Source organism: Tenrec ecaudatus, chromosome 6, assembly GCF_050624435.1.
Source record: "Tenrec ecaudatus isolate mTenEca1 chromosome 6, mTenEca1.hap1, whole genome shotgun sequence".
Lineage (NCBI taxonomy): Eukaryota > Metazoa > Chordata > Mammalia > Afrosoricida > Tenrecidae > Tenrec > Tenrec ecaudatus.
In genome coordinates this window covers 95,279,468-95,299,879 of record NC_134535.1, presented here as the reverse complement: position 1 = coordinate 95,299,879, position 20,412 = coordinate 95,279,468, and the positions used below count along the sequence as shown (strand labels likewise).

At 37.3% G+C, this 20,412-nt stretch overlaps 1 protein-coding gene across 1 annotated transcript in view; it reads left to right on the top strand.

Annotated features, from left to right (window-relative positions):
• Nucleotides 1-17,897, top strand: part of LRRK2 (leucine rich repeat kinase 2) — a 174,484-nt gene extending 156,587 nt beyond the window's left edge. The window contains exons 44-51 of the mRNA XM_075551885.1: nt 302-496; nt 1,495-1,688; nt 2,413-2,485; nt 3,531-3,715; nt 7,875-8,027; nt 9,745-9,953; nt 15,506-15,577; nt 16,367-17,897. Of these exons, the coding sequence (XP_075408000.1) occupies nt 302-496; nt 1,495-1,688; nt 2,413-2,485; nt 3,531-3,715; nt 7,875-8,027; nt 9,745-9,953; nt 15,506-15,577; nt 16,367-16,488 (1,203 nt within the window). The 3' untranslated portion in view covers nt 16,489-17,897. The remainder of the gene's footprint in view (nt 1-301; nt 497-1,494; nt 1,689-2,412; nt 2,486-3,530; nt 3,716-7,874; nt 8,028-9,744; nt 9,954-15,505; nt 15,578-16,366) is intronic.
• The last annotated feature ends 2,515 nt before the right edge of the window (nt 17,898-20,412 follow it).

The following is a 20,412-nucleotide window of genomic DNA, read 5'->3' as shown; positions in this document are numbered from 1 at the left end:
TTTTCTCAGTTTCTGTTCAGATGACTTTTGGGGGATTTAATTCCCCCCTCCCCACCAAAACATAATATGCATATGAAAGTATATGTCATTGCATCATTTAAAATTAATTTTAAAATATAATTTTGTGTAGAGCTTGGGTTATTCATCTAAATGGTGCATAAGGGACACGGAGTAAGTAATAAATGAAGGTGTTGCTTGATATTTCACATTTAATTCTTCGAACTGCACAATAATCTGATTTTTTAATATGAGATTGTTAAAATTAAAATGTGTTGTTCTGTTATTTTTAAAATTTTCTCAGGTCTTTGACGTTTTGAACTCAGCAGAGCTAGTCTGCCTGATGAGATATACTTTAATCCCTAAACACATTATCGTGGAATGCATGGTTGCTACATATCATAACAGCAAGAGTGCCAGCATCTGGCTGGGCGGCGGACAAGCTGACAAAGGGCAGCTCTCCCGTCTTGACTTGAGCACTGAACAACACACTTCTGAGGTAAACTCGGCACTTGTTATGCTGGAGATGTCTCTAAACAGCTTCTTTTGTAGGTCACTTTATTATCTATGACTTTAAAAGTTATTTAGGAAAAACATTTTTCTATTCAAACATTACACTTTAAGGCATGTGCTCAACATCTTTTATTTAAATAAGAGTTGATAGATCAAGATGACTAAATTAGATTACTGTTAGAATAATAATATCCATATGAAATTAAATAAGGTGTATGCCATCTTAGAATCAAGTAGAGAGATGTTTCAGGACAAGTTACTTAGAGGCAGAGCCTGAAGCAATCTCAGATCCCCCTGTGACTGAGGGCAAAAGAAACTTAGAAAGAAGTAAAGGATCCAGGAGATGCCCTAAGAAAATGAGAAATGAGCACAAATGTGATTTCTGAGGGAGTTAAGTCTCAGCCTTTGCCTACAAATAGCCATTATGGAATCAACAATTATGAGGAAAGGGGCTGGCCCCGGGGCGAGGGCTGTGTAGCCTCTCTGAAAGTCCTGGCAAGTCCATTTCTATGAGCAATGGGCAATTCTGTGGTGAAGATTCCAGCTCGAACTGTCCGTAACCCACACTGAGAGCAGGTGGAGGTGGGATTCTGCCTGGGACTCCTACCATGGCTCCTACAAGATAAATCACAAAACTGCATTGGCAAATAAGATAATTCTTTATCTTCTGAAGAAATCAAACATCTGCCTCTTGCTTTGTTGTGCTTAAATATTAAAGGTTGGACCATCCTCTCATTAATTTGATGAAATAAAAATTGATGCAAAAATAATTTTCATTTTTTAAATTTAGTGTCAGATGTAGTCTAGATGGTTAAGAGATGTTTGCTAGTTCATTTGTTGCTGAGAATTAAATAAAATGAATGTTTTTGAATATTTGCCAGTGAAGAAATCGAGTTAATTTGATTAATTATAAAATATATTTGGAATATCTCTGTTCTGGTCATTGAAGCTATGCCTTCAGAGTATGTTTTATTTTCCTAACAGGAAGTTACAGATAGTAGAATATTATGCTTAGCCTTGGTGTGCCTTCCTGTGGAAAGGGAAAGCTGGATTGTCTTGGGAACACAGTTTGGTACTCTCCTGGTCATCAACACTGAAGATGGGAAAAAGAGACACACGCTTGAAAAGATGACAGATTCTGTCACTTGTTTGTATTGCAATTCTTTTCCCAAGCAAAGGTACAGAGATACATTTACTTATTGGGGGTGGGGGTCGTATTAAATACCATTTAGGTGAACTTAATTTTTTTCTAAATTGTTAATGTGTCTGAAAGCACAGCTCATTTTAAACTTATTTTTATTGAATTGTGCATATCAGAGAGAATCGTGGGATCTCACAAAGATGTGTTGTCCTTTTTCACACATAGATCTAAGACATAAAGTAGGTCAACCATGTTTTAGGTCCTCCAGGCCTGTACTGGTTCTCTTATCTACCACAATGTCAGTTCACCATTGTAGGACTCTTAGGGACATGATTTCTCACCCACTTTCTTTGGATTTGTGCATAGCAACAGCCCATTCTGTGGCAGACTAAAAGCTGTCAGTTAACTCATTACTGAAATAGGATGGTGGGGGGAGTCGGAAAAAAAATTCACCAGTTAATAGTGGAAAATGACTTCACCTTTTTCGATTGCAAAGATACTGTCTCCAAGGGATTTAGCTAAATGGCGGAACTACAGTCAGGAGTGCCTTGCTGTGTATTTGGCAGAGGGCAAATTCCGGCGACCCTGAGCACCAGACCCTGGAGGCTTCTCTTTATTCTCAGTTTTGGAAAAACTTGGCAGGAAAAATGTTATGCACCAATTTTTGAAAGTTTGAGTTATAAACTCCACTGTATTTTTAGAGTTGAAATTATTTGGATAAAATGTTCCTTTTGTAGTAATTTAGTATTTTTCTTTTTCAGTAAACAAAAAAATTTTCTTTTGGTGGGGACTGCTGATGGCAATTTAGCGATTTTTGAAGACAAAGCTGTTAAGGTAAATGCATGCATTCAACCGCACAATTGGTTTGTTATTTTGTTTTATATTTGTTTATTCCTTGTTAAACAACTTTAAGCTCCTTAGGAACAAGGATCATAAATTGAGCTTTTCATCACTTCATATAGTCTTTTGCATAGTAGGTTCTCAGATAAGGTTCGCGTGGTTATTACTTTATTTGAAAGTGCTAAGGTAAAAAAGACAGGTGAGGTCTGATTTATAATGTTAGCAATGGTTGTGTTTCTGGTTCTAAACATATGATGCATATATAAACAACATCTGGTGTTGTTGAGTTAATTCAAACCCATGATGATGCCAAGTTTTATAGAGTAGAACTGTTCTCTGGGTTTTGGTTTTTATATTTTTGAAATTTTATCTTTATAAAAAAGGATGTAATCATCCCAGTAGCAGATTTCCACACCCGATTTATGTACCACTACTGATTGGTTCCAACTTCCAACCTTTAGGTTAGGAGTCAAGTTCAAACCATTCATGGCTACCCAGAGACTATGTGAAGTATTTTGATAGTACTCCTTCTAAATATGCAGAGGCAAAGGAGAAGAAAACTTAAATTGTGAGTCTAGCCTTCCACATTTTTAACCCAAAATGAACAAGTCACTTAGCTTTAGCTTCTTGATTCTTCAGATTCCCCTGTAGTCCCTCCTGTATCAGCTCTGCTGTGGCGCATTCACTCCACATCTTCCCCATCCACACTGTGTGCTAGCTAAAGGCTACCATCCCAATGGAAGACTGAGGAGGGAAGGGTAATCCTTCGATGATTCTCTAGGTTCGTCTTGGTGCCCAGTTTTTAAAAAATACTGGTTTTCTGAGGGACCTAGAGAACTGAAAAGGTTGCTCATGGGATAATGTCTTGAGTCCCACTTGATTTTTTCTACAGATCATTTAAAAAGTGTATGCAGAATTTTAATTTTCTAATGGCAAGTCATTGAAAATGAGCAGTTGGGTTTTCGATGGAAACTTTACAGTGTTTGAATGTGTACAGCTATTCATGTTGTTAAGAGTGTGTTGTTTCTTTTTGACAAAGTGTAAAGGCGTCGCTCCTCTGAAGGTTCTAAATATAGGAGATGTCAGCACTCCGGTGATGTGTTTGAGCGAATCCGTGAACTCAGCTGAGAAAAACATAATGTGGGGAGGATGTGGCACGAAGATTTTCTCTTTTTCTAGTGATTTCAGCATTCAAAAACTCATTGAGACAAAAACAAATCAGCTGTAAGTTATTTCTGTCTTTACAACCAATTTATGACTTTATTCATGCTTATTTTAAAAGTCATGTCATTTAATGTTGATATTCCCAAATAAGGTCTTTTAATATTTATGATTTATTTTTCTATTGGAACAGTAAACATTCATATTAGAGAATTTTGGAAAATGAGGGCAAGTAAAATAAAATTATGCAGTCTAACCACACTTTATATAAAAATGTAAATTCATCTCAATCTTAGAGAAATTTGTCCATTGAAATTTTGAACAATGCTTTTATCTCTATCAATGGATTAGAGGAATTTGAAAAGCAACACCCTTCATATTTTACTAAACCCATGGCTTTCCCATATATAGTTTGGGGTAATTTTATGAAGTAGTGATTCTGAGTTGGGCAGTGCATTGCAGGGTGAGCTGTTTGAAACCTGTTTGCGGGAGAAAGGCAGGTTCTTGACTCCCATCAAGCACTGCAGTCTTGGAAAATTACAGAGGCATTTCTATCCTGTCCCGTGGGTCACTGAGTCAGCATTGACTCGATGGCAGTGAGTTTGCTTTGGTTTGGTTTGGTGTGGTATTGACTGTAGACTATTGACATAGTAATTTGGGGCTGGGCTGCTAACTGCAAGGCAGCAGTTTGAAACCACCAGCCACTCAGAAGTAAAAAGACAAGGTTTTCTACTCTTCTAAAGAGTTCCGGTCTCAGAAACTCACGTGGGCAATTCCATCCCATCCCATCGGATTGCTATGAGTTGAAATCCACTCAATGGCAGTGAGTTTATAGGGAGTAGAGATCTCAGGTATAAACACCCGCTTTTGCATGATAATTATACAGACATCAAATCTATAGCCTAGTTAGTAAGTGTGATCCGAGGTTCAAGCAAAAATGAAATAGATGGCTACTCCCAATTGGTTGTTCCAAGTCTTTAGAGGCATTCTCACCACATTGTTGCAGGTGGTTCTGTATTTTATTCCCAGTGAGGAGCAATGCACAGTAGTGGCTCAGAGCATAAATCCTAGTTCCATTCTTGGCACTGCCATTCATGAACTTGACATTGAATCTTTTGAATCTCAGTCCTCTCTAACCTGAGGATTAGTATAGTCTCTGTGTGAAAGGGATGCTTGGAAGACTAAATAAGGAAACAATATAAAGAACTTAATGCCATCTAGTACCTAGCAAGCACTCACAGGATTGGCTGCTTTTATGATCATTATCAGCAAATCCCTGTCGCATTCACCGAGTGACCCAAGTCTGAAATTTGTGAGTAATCCTCAATTCCTTTGTTCTTTGCTCTGTTGTCCATGTGACTCTTGCCCTAAATGGTTCTCAACCCATCAGTCTCACTGCTCTTACCACAGACCCGGCTGTTTTTATTATCTATGGTAACAGCTTCCATCTCTCTATCGGGTTCTTCACCTCTTGTTCTGAGCTCTTCAATCCACTCTGAGCACGGCAGCCAGAGACAGAGACGCTCTTCTGAGATGCCAGTCGGTGTAATTAAAACCTTTCAATAGCATCCCATTGTCCTTTGTATAAGACAAAATTCCTTTAAATAGCATATGGCCCCTTTATGATGTAGACCTCATCTACCACTCAAACCCTTCTTTTGAAACCTTCTTGCCATCGGTGCTTCAGGCAAATGAAAACTCTCTCAGAGCAGCTGGCTTTCATTCACCCCAGCCTTCACATGTGGTCTTCGAGCTGCTTGGATGCCTGCTGTTTTCCCTTCCTGTTTGGGTGTACATGCCCCTTTCTCTCCTAGGCTGCTCCGGATCCCAGCAGTGCAGATGAAGGGCTTTGGATTTGGATCCATATATACATCTGTCTAATTGTGTTTAAAAATACTTCCTTTATCCCAATAGACCCACCAGTTCTCAGAACTGCTGCATATTCCCCAGCCACACCTGTTGCCATTGAGTTGACTCTAACGCATAGCAACCTCCGAGAGCAGTGTGTAACTGCCCATAGGATATTCAAGGCTGAAATATTTTATTAGCGCAGATTGCTACATCTACCTGCCCCCACCCCCATCTAAGGAATATTGGTGGGATGTCCTCAGATGTCAGGATTTTCAAGAAATGCTCGTTTTATTCTAAACCATAGTCAGGGTTAAAATGAACTGCCAACCTTCTGCCATCAAGTCAATTCAAACTATAGCAGCACTGTACAGGGTTTTCAAGATTTTTATAGGTGCAGAAACTGGTCTTTCTCCCTTGGACCTGCTGGTGGTTTGGAATGCCAACTGTTAGCTGCCCAACTTTTACCCACAGTACCACCAGGCTCAGTGAAGTATAGTATCAATTCTCATGGATGGAGTTTTTTTCTCCCTCTTAGTCACAATTTTCTTGACTAGAATGACAGCTAAATCTCCGGATTGCCATCAAGTCAAGTCCTCGTCACAGCCACGACAAGGCAGAGTAGAACTCTGCCATAGGTTTTCCAATGATATAAATCAGAAAGCCTCATCTTTCCCTGCAAAGTCGGTACTGGATTTGAACTACCACCCTTGCAGTTAGCGTCCCAGTGCTTAACCCACGAGGTTCCTAAAATGAGGCCTAGAATGTGGCACATTTGGATGAATTTATTCTTACTGTGTGATATCTACTTCTATCCAATGTATATACCTGAAATTTTTTGAGAATGGGTCCCTAATTCTTTAATGCCACAGAGCCTGATGTGAGATGATGGATATCATGAACACTCTAGAAGTCCATATAAAATTTATAATATAATACTAGAGAAACATCTATGAATATCACATTACACAGTGAGTCCCAGTTTAATAGCATGCATGTTTCATGGACTTGAGAACATTATTTTATATTATAAATCTCTCTTTAATTGCCAAAAATGAAATGTATAGTATTATATTAATGATAAAAATAATATCTTGAAATATTTTATGAATTATAAAACTCAGTCTCAAACTCTATACTACTTTGAACTATCTTATATTAAATGTAGCAAACACCAAGAAGGAAAGTAAAATGGACTTCAGGAGACACTTTGTAGTTCCAGTTCCCTTGCCAGAATAGGAAAGCTTAAGAGAAACAATGAAAAATGTCCCTACGTTAGAATACACTAAAAGTTCTAGTGGAATTTTTATGGCACTTATTTTATTTAATTGCAATTGCTATCCATTTTCGCTATGTCCCGTTAGCTCAGACTTAGTCTATATTTCTGTCCAACTTTAATAAAGTCTCTGGATTATTGTGGGGTCTTCTCTGTTATGACCCGTTACTGAGTTGTGACTACATGACGAGACCTTTGTCATCACAGAACCCCTCTCTCCAGCCTAGTGTAAGTGGCCCACTCAGACAATATAATTTTGCATTGTAATAAGAGTTAGAATACTACAGTGAGCCTGCGATGTGAGAAAGAGTAATTCTCCTGATTCAATAGCCCAGGGAAGAATTTTGAAGACTCTGACATTTATGTTTAGCCTCAAAGGCTAACTAGTAGTGTGCCAAGCAGATGGGGCCTGTGGCAGTCAATCTGTTTGTAAAATATGTAAAGGCCAGATGTCCTAGGTTTTCAGACAGACATTTTAAGATGTTCGACCTTTTCCTTTCTTTTCAAAGGAGGAAAATCACAAACAAATGATTTACTTTTTACTTACATCTGAATAAGCATGAAGATATTTTTTTCTCATTTGAGTTGATATGCAGATACCCCTTGCTTTAATGTTTACGATACCTCTGCTACAATTCTCTTCAGCACCTCGGGTTTTTCACTGTAGATATAAACAGCCCTTCACTTTCTAAGCATTCTCACAAATATTAATAAGAATTTTATTGAAGTATCATAAGGCCCCTGTATATTTTGGTGCTTTTTCTTCTAGAGATGAATATGCAATATAAACTTCTATAGAGAACCAGAAGGAACTGAAATTAAAGCTACAAATCAGAAATAGATCTTAGTGGTAACATTTAAGTTATGGCCAGTAGAAATCAATGTAAGCTAGAAACTCATGGTCAAGCATATATTTAACGTAGCATAATTAGGGAATAATAGGAAATAACTCCCAATTCTCTTTGTCGGTTCTCATGGATATGCATTTCCCAGAAATGTATTCATCTTTCACATATATTAAGAACTAGAATAAGGTTGTACTGTATATTGGAATGGAATAAAAATTAATGGTGGTGAATGATTTTTGTTTTATCCTAGGTTTTCCTATGCAGCATTCAGTGATTCCAACATCATAGCAGTGGTTGTGGACACAGTTCTCTATATTGCTAAGAAAAACAGCCCTGTTGTGGAAGTGTGGGATAAGAAAACTGAAAAACTCTGCGAACTCATAGACTGTGTGCACTTCTTAAAGTAAATTCATTTTTTCTGTCTGTAAGACATGCCTTTGCACTTCAGATTTTACAGAGGGAGGAAATCTGGTTTATCTTTATTCCTTCCGAAAGGAAAATTTAATAGAAAAGTTTTTAAATAGATCTAAAAAATATAAGATAGACATTTGCATAGAAACTTTAGATGTATAAATAAAAATAGGACATTCCTGTTGAAAAATAAGAAATTTTAAGCTCAGAAACAATTGAATAATGTTTAGCAACATGGCTTGATACCTAGGAAAAATAAAATAGAAAAGTGGTAATATAACATCTGATACTTATTCAAGGCTTTTCATAGATGTTTTCTAATGAGAAAAAATAGTATCTTGTTATAAGTGGCTTAATAGCCATCCTGGGTTAATACTGGCTGTCTATCGAGTCGTGCCCTGTTATAGTCCAAGGGTACTCCGTTTTAAAGGAAAGGACGTAACCATAGCAACAGAAACCGGTGGGAAAGGCAGACCTGCGCCACGGACTGTGGACTCAGGGAGGAGCAGACCTCAGTCCTCGGTCTAATGCAGCGTATGAGAGAGACATCTCAGCTTTGTCATCAAACCCATCCCGTTGTGCTGGTGCTGGGACACAAGACTAGTAGCAAACATTCTGGCTAGGCATTCTGTATCTACCTTCCTGGGATGTCGTGTGTCTCCTGCCCTGGTGAAGTTTTTAGGTTGTGTGCTGTATCCTTACAATGGTACTTCAACATTAGCTTTCCTAGATCCTTCTACAGTGCTTCACTGGGCGAAAGGCAGTTTATGTTTAGAAGGGGAAACAATTCTGCTTGGTAATGGGACTTTGACATGCATGAAATACCCAATATCAGGATTCTTTTATTTCTAGGTACCTCATTTTTCATATGTAACGCTAACTTGATTTTCCTTTGAAACTTTGGTACTTCTTGAAAGCTTTTGAAATATTTGTTTCCTTTATATTGGGAAAATGTATTCTATTTTCATTGGAATACACAAATTTGTTATTTGAAAAAATAATTTTTATTTCATTTATTTCAGAATACCCTAAGATTAAGGAGCTATTGTGTTACTTTTGATATTTATACTTCAGGCAGGGAAAATCAACACTGGGATCTAGTCTAATCCATTCTTAGTGACCCTACAGATGGTTTCTGAGGCTGTAAATCTTTATGGGAACAGTATAGCTTTTTCCCACAGAGTGGCTGACTTGTTTGAACTGCCAACCTTGTCTGCAAGGCTCCTTATATCATAGTTAGCGCTGTACAATTTTAATGACATATGACGTAGACGAAGGATGCCTGGCAGGTCTACCAAGTAAATGTAGGACTGCTGATGGCAAGGGGGATAGTTCAAACCCATCAACTGCTCTGAGACTGTCTGCTCCCATAAAGATTTATGGTCTTGAAGTCTTGCGTAGGGTAGCTGGGAGTTGGAACTGACTGAATGGTGGTGGGTTCTAGTTCGGGGTAAAGTATATTAAGGAGTCTTCGAAGTGTCATGGATTAAAGTTCAGCCTGTAACTAGCAGTCTCATGGACTCTGGCAGTTCTACTCTGTCCTATGGGTTACGTTGAATCAGAATTGATTTGATAGCAATGAGCTATTGTGTGCTGTCATATACTCATAAGTTAAAATACTATATACGTCTATTTGTATATATGCATAGACACATATGTCTCTTCGTGGTTGATGAAATCACCAACATATATTTCCTTCATGGTTTCAGGGAGGAAATGGTAAAAGGAAGCAAGGAGTCCAAGCACAAACTGTCTTATTCGGGGCGAGTGAAAACCATCGCCCTGCAGAAGAACACTGCTCTCTGGATAGGAACCGGAGGGGGCCACATCCTGCTTCTCGATCTTCCCACTCGGCGAGTCATACGGATAATTCACAACTTTTGTGAGTCCGTTAGAGTCATGATGACAGCACAGCTAGGCAAGTTTTCTTATTGTTTTCATTTTAAATCCTGCGGTTTATAAAAATATACTCCAATTCAATTTTATTTTCTCTATTCCTCACAATGAAATTTAAAGCCTCTTAGAAGTTATGCATAAAGAAACATGGTATTGTGATACTTTGTGAACAAGGTCATAAAAATATTGAGGGAGCAGATAGTCACAAACCCATGATAAATACAGATTTCTACAGCTAAGCATCAAATTTTGGTCTTATTTCTTTTTTACGTGGCTAAGGCAAATGTAGGAAATGCACAGTACTGAGTATTTTTTGGCAAAGAAACTAAAACAAGTTTTAAAAATCATAGTATAAACTTTGTTGTTGTTGTTAAAAATCTTATTTGGATTTTTATTTTATTAACAAATGAATATACTTAAATAAAAATATGCTGAAGTCTACAATCTATAAATACTGATATATCAGAATGTATTTTTACTCAAAATAACATTTTTCTTACTCCTACTTCTCTATTTGAATATGCTGAAATTATGATAGAACATTAAATATATTTTATACACAAATAAGTTAAGTGTTTCTTTTTTATTAACAATTTGATTTATAGATATGCTATATGTAGATTATATATGTATATATAATGAGTTTGAACCCGGTGAAGAAAATTTACATTCCATTTATAATACTTTATTAATGAAAGTCAGGAGTTTGGTGAAGAAAATGTACATTCCATTTATAATACTTTATTAATGAAAGTCAGGAGTTTGTTATAAACCTCACCAATTTTTCAATTTTGAATATTATCCTCTTACTTAACCTTCACATTAGAGTCCCACATGTTTCAGTCATTCATATCTGTAATGGATAATGAGATATTAACAAGTTGTGACTGATTTTAAGATGCTTTATTTAAAAATAGCTACAAGGCCCTGCCACTATTTGTCTTCCGTTTTTTGTGCATTGGTGGCTTGTGTGTTGCTGTGATGCTGGGAACTATGTTACTGATTCATCTAAAGTGACTAAGCTGATTCATCTACAGTGACTGAGTTTCTATAGAACTTTCTAAGAATACACCATGAAGAAGGGATAACTGTCTACTTCAAAGGAAGTAGTCACTGAAAATCTTATGGATAGCAGTGAAAGTTAGTTTGAGATTAAAAAACCAAAGGAGTAGCGCAGAACATTGTCAGAGACAGTGCCAGAAAGTGAGCCTTCCGGTCGGAGAGCACTCAAAATATGACTGAGGAAGAGCTGCCTTCTCAGAATGCAGCAGACCATACTGATGCGGATGGAGTAGAGCCTGTGAAAGTAAAGCCTTCAGGACTGTCATTTGCTGATGGGGCACAGCTTGAAAGGAGAAGAAACAGCTCAGTGGAATGTACAAAGTATGAATCAAAGGAATTAAAAGTTGTCAACAGTGTCACAGAATGCATAAAGCGTGACATTCTAAGTGTGAGTGAGTGATGATTGACTGGAATTGGCCACTTCGATCTGGAAACTCATACGGTTTACTCGGCTGGGAATGGCAGCTTCCAGGGGAATGCCACTGCTTTCACTGCCCAGAAGGCCATTTCAAGAACTGTCTTGGAGTTCTCTGCAATCAGTGATAGGATAATATCTCTCTGCATCCATGGGAATCCAGTCAGTACAACTATTGTTCCAATGTAGCACCAACTACTAATGCTAGTGATGTAGAAATTGAAGAATTTTACCGTCTTCAGTCTGAAATTAGTCAAACATGCAATCAAGATGAATAATTATTAACAATGAATGCAAAAGTTGAAAACGAAGAGGAAAGAAGAGTAGTTGGAAAAGATCATCTTGGTGATAAAAAAATGAAGCTGTAGATCACATGAAAGAATTTTGCCAAACCAGCCACTTCTTTATCTCTAGCCTCCAGATAGAATATACAAAAATCAAATTGATTGTTATCTCTGTGAAGAGAAGATAAAGAAAGTCAATATTAGGGACCAACATAGAACAGACCATCAATTGCTCATATACAAGTACAGGTTGAAGCTGAAGAAGCTTAAAACAAGTCCACAAGTACCAAAATATGACCTTTTATTTTATTTTTTAAACATTTTATTAGGGGCTCATACAACTCTTATCACAATCCATACATATATATATATCAATTGTATAAAGCACATCTGTACATTCTTTGCCCTACTCATTTTCTTTTTTTCTCCTCTTTTCTTTTTTTTACATTTTATTAGGGGCTCATACAACTCTTATCACAATCCATACATATACATACATCAATTGTATAAAGCACATCCATACATTCCCTGCCCCAATCATTCTCAAAGCATTTGCTCTCCACTTAAGCCCTTTGCATCAGGTCCTCTTTTTTTTCCCCCTCCCTCCCCGCTCCCCCTCCCTCATGTGCCCTTGGTAATTTATACATTGTTATTTTGTCATATCTTGCCCTATCCGGAGTCTCCCTTCCCCCCCTTCTCTGCCGTCCCTCTCCCAGGGAGGAGGTCACATGTGGATCCTTATAATCAGTTCCCCCTTTCCAACCCACTCACCCTACACTCTCCCAGCATCGCCCGTCACACCCTTGGTCCTGAAGGTATCATCCACCCTGGATTCCCTGTGCCTTCAGCCCCCATATGCACCAGTGTACAACCTCTGTCCTATCTAACCCTGCAAGGTAGAATTCGGATCATGGTAGTTGTGGGGAGGAAGCATCCAGGATCTGGGGGAAAGCTGTGTTCTTCATTGGTACTACCTCGCACCCTGACTGACCCATCTCCTCTCCTAAACCCTTTTATTATCCTACCAGAAATTTGAGAACATCTCCATAACAGATTTGAGCACTAATTACAGACCTGATCAGCTGTGGGATGACATCAATATGCATAATATGCAATGACTCAAATGATCCTTTAAAAGACAGGAAAGAAAAGATCCAAGTTGATGTCAGACTCTGAAACTTTCTCTTAATCATAGAGTAACTAAGGCAAATAGAAGAAATGATAAGAACTGGACAGAAAATTTCAAAGGACAGCTCAAGAAGATAAAGTAAGTTTTTATCATTAAATGTGCAAAACCTTAGAGTTAGAAAACCAAAATGAAGAACAGCGTATCTTAAGGTGAAAGAAATGAAGAAAAAAACCAAGCTATGTATTCTAAGGGCAAAATATTGATCATGGCAGAAAGCATCAAAAGAAGGTGGAACAAATTCAGGGTGACGGCACCGAACAATAACTGGTTGACATTCATCTGTTTCACGAGGTAGCACGTGAGCAAGAATTAATGATATTGAAGGAAGAAACCCAAGCTGCACTAAAAGCATTAGTAAAAACAAGCCATCAGGAATTGATGGAATACCAATTGAAATGTTTCAACAAGCAGATAAAGCACTGGAAACAATCACTTTCTATGCCAATAAATTTGGAGTACAGCTAGTTGCTCAACTGACTAGAAGAGATACATAATTGTACCCATTCCAAAGACAGGTGAGCCAACATATTACGCAAAATATAGAGAATATAATTGCTATCACACGCGCTGAAGATCATTCATTAATGGTTACAGCAGCACATTGACAGGGATCTACCAGAGGTTTAGGCTGGATTCACAAAAGGATGCAGAACAAGGGATATCATTGCTGATGTCAGATAGATCTTGGCTGAAAGAAGAGGTGTTTATTTGTGTTTTATTAACTCGGTCAGGGCATTTGACGCTGTGTATCATTTTAAAAAAAGTAACAACAACTAGGAATTGCCTGGAGAAGAATGGGAATTTCAAAACGCTCCTTTGGACCCATGCAGAACCTGTAGGTGGATCAAGCAGCAGTTGTGTGAACAGTTCAATGGAATCCTGCATGGATTAAAATTAAGCAAGTGTGCCTCGGGGTTTTACCTTCTCACCATACTCATCCAATCTGTATGCAAATAAGCCGAGAATCGGAGTGAATGGAGGAGCCCGCAGCATCAGGATGGGAGGAAGGCTTATCAACACCCTGCACCATGCAGGTGACACAACCTTGCTTGTTGAAAGGGAGGCGGACTGGAAGCATTTGCTGATGATCAGGGATTGCAGCCCACAGTATAAATTACAACTCAGTATATATGTATATGAAGCCAAAATCCTTACAACTAGATCAGTAGGTAACATCATGATAAATGGAGAGAAGACTGAAGTTGTGAAGGATTTCATCTTGCTGGGAGCCGCAGTCTACTCTCATGGAAACAACAGTCAAGCGCTCTGGCTGTGTATTGCCTAGGGTACATCTGCAGCAGAAGACATCTTGAGTATTGAAGAGCAAGGATATTATTTTGAATAGTAAAGTGTGCTTGACCCGATACTATGGTATAGTATAGTGATTTTCAATCACCTCAAGTGCTTGTGACAGTTAGACATTAGTCTAACTAATTAGTCTAACTAGAATAAGGAAGACCAAAAAGGAATATGAATGCATTTTAATTAGGTTGTTGGTCAAGTGTGTTGATTGCCAAAAGCACAAACAACTCTCTCTTGGAAGAAGAACAGCCAGAAAGCTCCTTAGAGGGAAGAGCACCAGACATGTTTTCAGAAGAGACCAGTCCCTGGTTGAGGACCTCACGCTGGGTAAAGTGGAAAAGAAGTCCCTCAATGAGATGGATTACACAGTGGCTGTGACGTGAAAACGGGCTCATAATAGTAACAATTTTGAGGACAGCACAGGGCCACAGTGTGTGGTTCTGTTGAACTTAGACAGGGACGTGAAGGGGAGGAGCAAACTTGATGACGCCAAACCACATTTTTTGGCGTGGTCTGACTTTAGTTCACACTTCTATCTCTGTGCTGTACCTCACCCCTCACGACATCTCCTGTGACAGGGGGACTGTCACTCTCTTCTAGTCACTTTTGCTCCTTCCAATGTGTGCACCTGTCCTTTTCTAATTTGCTTAGTGATCTAACTTCGCCTACCTTATTGGCTTAGTTAATTCTGACTCTTAAATTCCTCAGACCTCAGATTTCAAATTCTGAGAAGCCAACCGTGACTAGGCTCTCTTAATACATGTCTCACATACCCTTGATTGTCGTCAGGATTGTTTTCAGTATAGTCAGTTTCCTCACTAGAAAATGGTCTTTTGTACATATAATCTGCATGCTGTTTTTCACTCCTTCGTGTCTGGGACCTAGCCTCAGGTCTAGTATATTTTAATGAATATTTTAAAAATAAAGTAATGAGTGACTGAAGAGGAAAGCATCATTTTAGGACAGAATATTACTCTGATATTTATCCATCCAAATGCTTTTTTGATCGGTGCCTTACAGTACCTACAGCACCTTCACATACATTGTCTTATTTAAATTTTAACTTTGGAGGCTCCTGTGTCCATATTAATTTAAGTTTACATAGTCACTAATCTGAATTATAGGAAACAGTAGATCATATTTTTCTAGCTTAAAAATAAAAATTATTGTTCTTCTTGGAGACTTAGTTATTCAGTGTCAACTAAATTTCTCCTAAAATGTAGAATTGTAAATTTGTTCCAAGATATTTGTATCTTAAAATATGAACAACGTATTTTATTGTTTTAATGAAAATATCTCTTTTTGTTTTTCCTTTGCTAAAGGAAGCCTTAAAAATGTCATGCTGGTTTTGGGGTATAATCAAAAAAGTACCGAAAGTACAGAACACCAAAAAGGTAAAGCGTGGTAGAATTTTGTATTCCAAATGACTAACATGTGTGATGGCAAAATATCATGTACTTTTTATGAATGTAAGTCACCTTGCTAGTACAGTTGTTGAATATTTGTTTATCAACCAGTAGATCAGAAATGCAAACCCTCCAGACTCTGTAGAAAGAGAAGAAGGAACGCGGCAGTCTGCTTCTGTAAAGATTGCAGCCTTGGAAGCCTGTGAAGCCTTTTGCTCTGCTGCCTTTATAGGGTCTTTATAAGTCAGAATCTACTCCATGGCAATGAGCTGGATGGAGGTATTATAAACTTAGAGTAAATATCCCACAGGCTATACTATTTTCAGCATTCTAATTGGTATTCACTTTAGAATAGAAACAATTTTGACACAATTCTACAAAATGAAACATCAGTGATTTGACAATATCAATTTCTGTAAAAGGTGGGATCATGATATAAAGCATTATAAAATGAGAAGTAGCCCAAATTTAAACCAAATGCCAATTTTCCACACAATATACTTATGTAAAATCGAGGTCACATTTTGAAAAAATGTTTGATAAAGCTTTATTTTTTTGATAAAAAGAATTGCAAGGTTATTAAATATATTCTTGGAACCTTGTTTATACATATTTTTCATATATAATTTCTTATGAATGATGATGACTCAGAAAACTATACCCTTATTTATATATGCATTTGCTCCAGTTAACTAAATATAAAGTAAGAAAATTAAAGTAACTTGAAATGGCTTCAGACAAATGTTTGTAACGTGCCTTTTATTTGTTCTCTTTTAGAGATGCAGTCTTGCTTGTCTGTTTGGGACATCAATCTTCCACATGAAGTGCAAAATTTAGAAAAGCACATTGAAGTGAGAAAAGAGTTAGCTGAAAAAATGAGAGGGGCTTCTGCTGAATGACAGGGACATTGATAATGCTTTTTTTTGGATGAATAATTGACTTTCTTCTCTGTAAATTGTTCTGTAACAGTGTTTACATTGAAAGGGTACTTCCACTCGTAGAGATTGCTCATATGTATATGAAGGAATGTTTATATGTTTCACTTTTATATAAATATGTGTAAAATAATTTTCAGTAAAATTGTTTAAAAGCTATATGTAAATGCAATAGTATAATACCTATCCCAATTCATTTTGTGAATTAAATGAAAAAAAATCTATAAAATACTCAATTCCAGTACTTGTGCTCAAATATGCGAAGCAGGTTTTGCTTTTGCTTTATCTATGATGAAAGTAACTATTTTAAAATTCTGTGCCTAAGACAAAACTGTTGTCTACTTACTCTCTAGTAATTATGCACAATAGAATTATAATATTAAAACAGTATTCTGTGTAAAGTCATATAATACATTCCTTCTACATTGCTTTTGAATGCAGTTCTCATATATGCTTGGATTTGCACTAAAAGCCCGAGTTTGAGAGGGGCAATATTTTGCTTTGTTTTGATTTAAAGCCGTTGCTGATGCTGATAGTGCATCTTACACATTTCACTTCATCTAAAACAAAATGCCAAGAAAAATGAGAAAATGATAAATGGGACATAGTATCAATATATGTCTCCAGGAGATACATAGTTACTCTCTTTTTTAATATTTCGCAACTTTTTATGAATGTGGACACTCTAGAATTTTAGAATTAGTGTAAATACAATTTCGAGTCCTTCGAATACTTCTGTTTGCATTTTTATTTTGAGCCTTGGTGGTAAGCTAAACCACCGGTTGCTCTTTTTCTAATTTGCTTCTCTCAAGTTCTTCCTTTATTCACCCCCCCCCCCAAATTTGGAGCCTCGGAAATCCTAAATCATGCAGCTATAAATTCTATTTTCAGATGATAGGATTCTAGAACACCCACTAAGACTATGGCCAAAAAAAAAGAACCCCTCTTCAGTTAACTGAAAGGCATTCGTGGGTAACATACCTAGTAACTTAATCATCTAAATGATTCCTTTTACTTAAATACCTTCCCTGGGAAGAGTCCAGGCCCAGCATCTCTGTGCACTTTCGAGTGTCATTTCTACATGAAGGAAAAGCACTTCGGCTAAATCCATCGGTCCCAGGCATGAACCATCCTTTCAAGCAAGGTCCTGTAAGAAGGACCACCCCACGGAGAGCATCCACCGGTCAAGGGACTCTCTGCTTTGATTTTCTATGGAGTTGAAACAAATCAGAAATGAGAGAGCTTTTGTTCCTGGATGATATGCCTCACTATTGCATTGTCTTTCTATGAAATTTTTTTACTGAGGAAAATTATAGAAAGCTATATAAATGGAAATTTTATTTATTATGGAATAATAAATATTTTAAAGCATGTCTATGAATTTGAAAAGTGTGTTTTTGTGTGTGTGCTGTCTTTTACCTTTAAGTCACTGAGCTGCCTAAAAGGCAACCTGGAGCATTCCTCGTCAGTATCCGGGACATTCCTGTAGAAGACAGCAGTGAAGTATTCACTTGAAGATTCGCTGAGTATTTATACAGTTATTTTCGAATAACAAATAATGACGAGGGTCACAGGATAAAACCTGATGAGCATATGACCTATTTTCAATTCTCATAAATTTTTTTCTATAAATAGAATTTTCAGTCAAGTACTAGAACAAAGAATAAAAATAAAATTAATGACAAGAAGGATGCTGGTTTTCTGGTCAGGTTTGATCAGTAGTATTGTATCTAAGAGGAATTATTGATAGGTAAATGATGATAAACATGATAGTGGATCAGGAGGAAAGAAAAAATAGAAATAAAGGGAAAATGTAGTGTGTATATCTATATAGGTACATGTGTAAATATAGGTATATATGTGTGTGTATATATACAAATATATATGAATGCAATTGCAACAAGGAAGCAGAAGGACTTTGGGTCGCTACCTAAGTCTTATCTCAGTATAAGATCAGTTTGCTCTAATAATGTGGCATTATATGTTACTCACCTTTTTGACAGGATCCCTGAAGACAGCACAGGTACGCACACAATCATGGTGAAATAAGCTGATGATGCCCATCTGTTAAAAAATACAGTGTCTAGTGTCTTAGAGGCTTGTAGTCAAACAGGTGACCATCTAGCAGGGAAGCAACAAAGTCTACATTGAAGAAACATACCAGCCTGCATGATCATGAGGTGTTGACAGGAAAAGGGAGTTCAAAACCAACCAGCCAAATCTATGTGAAGGGGTGGGAATGTAGTGGAGACTCAAACTCACCTGAAAAATAATTGGACTGTCTCTCTCAAAAGGGCCACACAGCCGAAATGATAAATCCAGGGTGCCGTATAGCACTGGTGAAACACATAACTGTCCTCTAGTTCTTTAATATTTTCTCCTCTTAATATTACGGTTTTTATTTGTTTACCTCCTTAATCATATGCATATGCTTGATGTGCTCATTTGTATATCTAAGATTGTTTGATACATGAAAGCCAAGATAGATAACCCTTCAGAAACAGTAACAAGAGTAGTGGTTCCCTGAGGGATTGGGAAGTGAGGAGTGGGGAAGGTGTGGAAAGGGAAGCCAGCCTACAGCATTGATGTCTGTATAACCCCACTCAAGGGGAGCGAAACGGATTTGTAAGTGAATGGGTATGTTGAATGGTGTAAGATGCTAAGATGCAGAAAGGAAGAGAGAGAGAGAGAGAGAGAGAGAGAGAGAGAGAGAGAGAGAGAGTTCTTGGTGGAGAGGGTGGAAGAGGGAGAGGATAAAGGGGAGCTGATATCAAGGAGTTCAAGAAGAAAGAAAATGCTTTGAAACTGTGGTAGCAACTGTACAATATTGCTTGTTGTAATTGAACTATGGAATGTTATGATATTCCAATAAAATGAGCTCCCAATAAAGTGATTTAAAAAAAAAAAACTAGAAACAAAATAAGCATACTCATTCTAAGTTTTTCTGATTAGACCTCTAAAATAATGGCCAATCACCAAAGCACAAGAATGTTATCTTAACAGAAAATATTCTCTGGGGAAAATTCAAAAGTTAAAGGGAAAAATGGCCTCTGTGAATCTGATTCAGGCAAGTTTTCTATTTGACGGTATCTGAACTCTCTTACCTAGAGAGAAACTTATTTTGCATCCTGGAAAACTGGTAAACTATACTGATGAAAGCAGCAGAAATATCAAAGAAGGTGTTGAATTTTTCTAAATTAAAACTGAGCATTCGAATTTCCACACACCTTGAATCAGTGGTAAGATTCAAATACTTTAATAACTGGTTCTCTGCCCTAAGAACCATTTTGAGAAAAAAACATGCCATACCTCAAGGTAGTTTATTATTCCATACAGTTAATATTTAAGAAGAATAAAAAGGTACATAAAACTAGATTATGTTATGTTTTAAAATATTAATAAAATATTAAATACTACCTGACAAAAACAATAAAACTTTTACTTGACATATTTCCATATTGCTACTTGATGACATACTCACTTTCAGTATTCTTTGCTTTCATCCAAGAGTCATTGGCTGGGTGATTTATCCTTAACCACTTTTCACTGTAGAAGTAGGGCCCCATTTCTTTAGAGGTAGGTCACTTTTACCATAGTCTTTGCATTTGATATGTTAGAAATTAGACTTTTCTTCTCTGAACATATGTTCCCCTTTGAAAACACCCTTTCCCATCCTGCTGAACGTAAGGCAATTATTCTGACAACATTTTTAGCTCTTAGAACACTGAGGAATTGCATTTCACTCAGAATATCTTGCCTGAATTTGGGACAATGCACAAGGCTGAAATGAATGGCAGCTTGCCACCCTCTGGTTCTTTGGCACTTTTTCACTTTACAATCTATGTGTGTTTACTGAAGTAGCAAACACAGGGGAATAAAGATGTAGCA